Genomic DNA, 5,788 nt, shown 5'->3' with positions numbered 1-5,788 from the left:
TGAAAGTACTTATATAATTCTTGTCCTTTTGAAAGACAAATTAGATAGTGAGGGGGCTATCACCAAATCCCCCTATTTTTATCTCAAATTTTTAACGATGAATTTGATAAATTACTAGTTATATATCGGGCATGGTTTCTATCCAGTCCTTAAAATTATCATTCATGGGTCAACTGCTTCTGGCTACTGAGCCTAGTCTCAGTTGGGATTCATTCTCTCTCTCTCTCTCTCTCTCTCTCTCTCTCTCTCTCTACACCTAAACACCCAGTCACAAAAGAAACAATATAGTTCAGAAAGCACCCATTTGACAAAAATGAGGTTGCATTTTTCAGCTATTCTGGAAGCAAACCAATGATGTTGTTGCAAGCAGGTACTAATATAATATAACAAAGTTTGGTAATCCCCATGCTGTTAGATTCATATTGAAGAATCATTATCCCCTTCATTAACCATCAATTTTTTCACATTTCATCTACACTACATATTTTCTTTCCTTTTTCTTTCTGCATTTAGTAACTAATTATGAGTTTTTGATCAATTGCTGGCAGTATGATTATAATGAACAAGAGGAGGACGATGGAGTCAATTCCTCCAAATTTGAGGAAACTGTGGAAGGAATGGGAATTGCGAGGAATGATTCTACTTAGCCTCACTATCCAAATAGTTCTTGCCATTCTCGGCAATCGTAGAAAGTATATTGCCGTAGCATGGATCAGAATCATTGTTTGGACGACCAACTTACTTGCCGACGTGGTAGCAATGATGGCCGCTGGAATACTCTCAAATAATCTTGGAGAAATCTACAGGAAAGATTCTTTTGGTCCAGAGTATGAGCTATTAGCATTTTGGGCTCCAATGATGTTGTTACACTTGGGTGGCACAGATGCAATTACTGCTTACTCCTTGGAAGACAATGAGTTGTGGAAAAGGCACTCATTTGGACTAGTTTCCCAAGTAATGACCACAATGTACATCTTCGTTTTGGCTTGGACAAGGTCTCTATTTTCCCTACTCTTTGTTGTAATGTTCTATGTTGGGCTTGTCAAGTACGGTGAAAGAGTGTGGGTTCTATATTGGGCAAGTGACAACAAATTTAGGGACTCGATTCCAGATATCCCTTCTAGTGAATCCAAAGTTGTGGAGGAATGTAGATTGAAGCAATTGGAGGGGTACCATGTCACACCACATCAAACTCTAGAGGTTGACGTGCCGAGTCATTTAACCAATAGTATTCCATCATCACTAGAATGTTTTCCTGATGGAAATGAATTACTTGCAGCATATGAGTTTCTTGAGATGGTCAAGCGTCTCTTTGCAGATCTTGTAATGGGCTTCCAAGATGGGTATGCAAGCAGGTCAATCTTCGAAAACGACGCCATGTGTGTGAGCAAGGCATTCAGGATAATTGAGATTGAACTAGGGCTTATATATGATTTGCGCTACACAAAGGCGAAGATAGTCTACTCTGCTTGGGGCATTGCTGGACGATTCATCAGAATATTTCTGACCCTCATTGTATTGCTGATGGTATCTTTGCATGAGACAATACGAGTCACAGAGAAACATCGCCACCACTCCGAGATTGACCGTACCATAAATTTGGTATTGTTGGCGGCCTCTCTTCTCGTGGAGTTATGGGCATTTCTGCAACTAATTCTCTCCGACCAAACTGCTTATTGGTTAATTAAGCGTAAGAAAACCACCATCTTACGAGTAATCAAGTGCATTGCACATTCACCACTAACTAATTGGGCAATTCCAAAACGGTGGTGGTCGAATTCCATTGCTCAGTTTAGTCTGCTAAAATTTGCCTTGAGAGAAAACCAACTCGCCTGCCTTAGCTTCCAAAAAATGTTAGGCATTGAAGAATTTCTCGATACTATCCAATACAAGAGTGCTCCTATATCACTCAGCAAAGTTGATTTGAGAAGCAGAGTCATCAAAGAGATCCATGACAGTGTTAGGCAATGGACGGAAAGGTATGGCTATGACACAGATCTTAAAGCTTTATTCGGGCAGAGGTGAGGCTGCACAATAGAAAGTCACAATGATTGTAAAACAAGTTGAGAGAGAGTGATATTGAAAGAGAACTCTCTGTAATTGAAACTATATTCAGAAACCAAATAGAGGCTCCATAATATAGGAGCTGGATACAAAACATCATTATGATATAATTCAATATAATAAGGAAAAGGAGGCCGAAAGAAGGCGGGCGACCGAAAGCAGGGACAAGGAATCCTATTATATACATACTATAATATATTAAAGGAATCCTATTATATACATACTATAATATATTAACATATTATATTAACAATTATATTAATATGTTAACAGCCCCCCTCAAACTCAAGGAGGACAAACATCAACCAACTGGAGTTTGGAGACAAGTTCAACGAAGCGGCCAGGAGAATGAGCTTTGGTGAAGATATCAGCAGGTTGATCAGCAGAGGAGATTGGATGGAGATGGACAGTACCACGAGTGACGTGTTGACGAATAAAATGACAGTCAATCTCAATGTGCTTGGTGCGATCATGAAAAACATCATTGTGAGCAATTTGAAGAGCATCATTGTGAGCAATTTGAAGAGCACTTTGATTGTCACAAAAGAGGGCAGTAGCGCCAGAGGGGGAAACACCCATGTCAGCAAGAAGCCAACGAAGCCAGAGAAGCTCCTAAGTAGTATCAGCAAGAGCATGATATTCGGCCTCGGTACTGGAGCGAGCAGTAAGAGATTGTTTCTTGCTGCGCCAAGAAATAAGAGAATCACCCAAGAAAAAGCAGAACCCGGTAGTAGAACGCCGGTCAGTAGGATCCCCAGCCCAATCAGCATCGGAAAAAGCACGAAGCTGGAGAGAGGAGCGGACGGAATAATGAAGTCCATGAAACAAGGTACCTTTGAGATAACGAAGGATACGAACTAATGCAGCATAATGAGGGGTACGAGGAGCGGACATAAACTGGTTGACAATATGAACGGCATAGGCAATATCAGGACGAGTAACAGTGAGATAGACAAGGCTGCCAACCAGCTGACGATATAGGGTAGCATCAGAGAGAAGAGTGCCATCAAGAGGTGTAAGACGACTTTGAGGCTCCAGGGGAGTGGAGGCAGTCTTGCAATCCGTAAGACCAGCGCGGGTGAGAAGATCAGAGGTATACTTAGCCTGAGAGAGAAAAGACCCCGTGGAATCATGGAAGATTTCAAGACCCAAGAAATAGCTGAGAGGACCAAGGTCTTTCATCTCGAAATGATGGCTAAGAAACTGTTTAAGGCATAGAATACCATCAAGATCGTCACCGGTGATAATCATATCATCCACATAAAGAAGAATCAAGGTGGTCCCTTGAGCAGTATTCCGGATAAAAAGAGCAGTATCATAAGAACTGGAGGTGAAACCACAGTCATGAATAGTAGAGCTGAACTTGGCAAACCAAGCGCGCGGAGCTTGTTTGAGACCATATAAAGCACGCTGGAGTTTGCAGACTTTGTGAGGTGGATAAGTAGACCCAGGGGGAGGTTGCATGTAGACCTCTTCAAGAAGAACACCATTAAGGAAAGCATTTTTCACGTCCATTTGATAAAGATCCCAGTGTCGAGTGGTAGCAACCGCAATTAGGCTGCGAACAGAGGTGAGACGAGCAACAGGAGCAAAGGTCTCCTCATAGTCAATACCATATTCTTGGTTGAAGCCTTTGGCAACAAGGCGGGCTTTGTAGCGCTCAATAGATCCATCAGAACAAGTTTTGATTTTGTAGACCCATTTGCAACCAATGGCAGTCTTGCCAGGAGGAAGATCAACAATGTCCCAAGTGTGAGTTTTGTCTAAAGCCTGCAATTCATCAGTCATAGCTTACTGCCAAAGAGGATTAGAGAGAGCCTCACGATAGGAGGTCGGTTCATAAGTAGAAAAAGCAGTAGAACCAACAATAAAGTCACGAAGACGAGTAAAAGGTTGGGTTACCCGGTGTGGTCGAGTAGAGGCAGGAGGAGCCAGAGGGAGAGACTCACCAGGAGGGGAGGATCCCGAGGGAGCAAGAGCAGGACCATCAGAGGTAGCAGATGCATGAGACAGACCAGTAGGCAAGGCAGACTCGAGAGAGGCTGGTAGGGGCGGTGGAGTAAGCTCATCAGAGAACTCGAGAGAGGCTGGCAAGGGCGGTGGGGTAAGCTCATCAGAGAACAGATCCGTGGAAGGGTCAGTAAAAAACAGAGAGGATGAGGGAACGAACAAACGGAAGAGAGAGAGAGAGAGGAAAACATTTTGTGTTCCCAAAAGACTACATGACGAGAGATACGGAGTCGCTGGGAGAGAGGATCCCAACAACGATACCCCTTGTGTTCAATACCATACCCTAAGAAGCAACAAAGGCGAGAACGTGGTTCAAGTTTGGTACGTTCATGAGGTTGGAGAAGAACAAAACAGGCAGATCCAAAGACCCTAAGGTTGGTGTAAGGGGGATGGGTGCCATGCAGACGCTCATAAGGAGTGTGATGATGAATGACAGGTGTAGGGATACAATTGATAGTGTAAGCAGCAGTGAGAGCTGCCCTTCCCAAAAAATGTTCCGGACAAGAGGAAGACAGAAGGAGAGCTCGAGTAGTGTCAAGAATATGTCGATGTTTCCGTTCAGCACGTCCATTTTGTTGAGATGTACCGGGACAGGAACGATGAGGTTGAGTACCATGACGCTGAAGAAAGGAAAGAAAGTCAAAATCTTTATATTCCATGGCATTGTCGGAGTGAAAAAGCTTAATATTTTTAGAAAATTGTGTTTTAACCATTGCAGCAAAATTGTAATAAAGTTATTTGAGCTAAGAGCGATTTTTCATAAGAAACAACCATGTAAAACGGGAAAAATCATCTATAAAAACAACAAAATAGCGTGCGCCTCCCATAGTAGGAGTAGGAGAGGGTCCCCAAATATCAGAATGAATGAGATCAAATGGTGCAAGAGAAACAGAGTCACTTTTATTAAACGGCAAGGCAGGTTGTTTGGCAAGTTGATAGGACACACAATCTAAAACATCAGAACTTACATGACCTAAATGACCACTGGAAATTAAAGATTTTAAATGACCAACAGAAAGATGGCCTAAACGACAATGCCAAAGCTGAAAAGGAGATAAAGGAGGAGCAGTGGTAGCAGTGGTAGGAGCTGTGATCTGAGAAGAATCTGGAACATGAAGATAGATGAGTTCGTAGAGACGTCCATGCTTACGGCCTATCCCAAGAGTTTGCCCCGTCCGAGGGTCCTGCACCAAACAACCAGTACGGGAAAAGGTAACAGTTAGACCATGCTCACATAATTGACTAATGGAGATAAGATTTAAAGTAAAAGCAGGCATAAGATAGACATGGGATAAAGATAAGTGAGAGGTTGAAACAGAACCAACATGACTTACAGACAGAAGAGACCCATCAGCAGTATGGATAGAAGGAACATGAGGAGTAGAAGAGAGAGGAGTAAAAATAGTAGGGTCAAAGGTCATGTGATTATAATAAGTGGAGTCAAAGTACCAAGAAGAGTTACCTGAGGTGACAGATAAAGCAGTAGATGGAGGAGTACCGGAATTCTGCCAAAAATGTTGAAACATGGCTTTGACATCGGTTTGAGAGAAGACTGGAGTGGAAGGGTCTATAGGAACAGAGGAAGGTAAATCCTCTGAGGCAGCAATAGCAGTGCGTTGAGCAGGTATTGGTTTAAACAGAGTCCCAGAACGGTGAGAGTGGCTGCGAGAAAAATTCCCGGTGGAAGGACCATTGCGAAAGGCACGGGCGGGAT

The 5,788-nt window shown here is 42.9% G+C and overlaps 1 protein-coding gene across 1 annotated transcript; it reads left to right on the top strand.

Annotated features, from left to right (window-relative positions):
- Positions 1–576: 576 nt before the first annotated feature.
- Positions 577–2,025, top strand: LOC145821506 (uncharacterized). The gene has a single exon (XM_082918028.1). The coding sequence runs from the start codon at positions 577–579 to the stop codon at positions 2,023–2,025; it is 1,449 nt and encodes a 482-aa protein (XP_082774154.1).
- Positions 2,026–5,788: the final 3,763 nt, after the last annotated feature.

The sequence above is a fragment of the Camellia sinensis genome, chromosome 3 (genome assembly GCF_055761805.1).
Source record: "Camellia sinensis isolate YWXY chromosome 3, ASM5576180v1, whole genome shotgun sequence".
NCBI lineage: Eukaryota > Viridiplantae > Streptophyta > Magnoliopsida > Ericales > Theaceae > Camellia > Camellia sinensis.
Note: the sequence above shows the minus strand (reverse complement) of the source record. Positions and strands in the feature narration are given on the sequence as shown.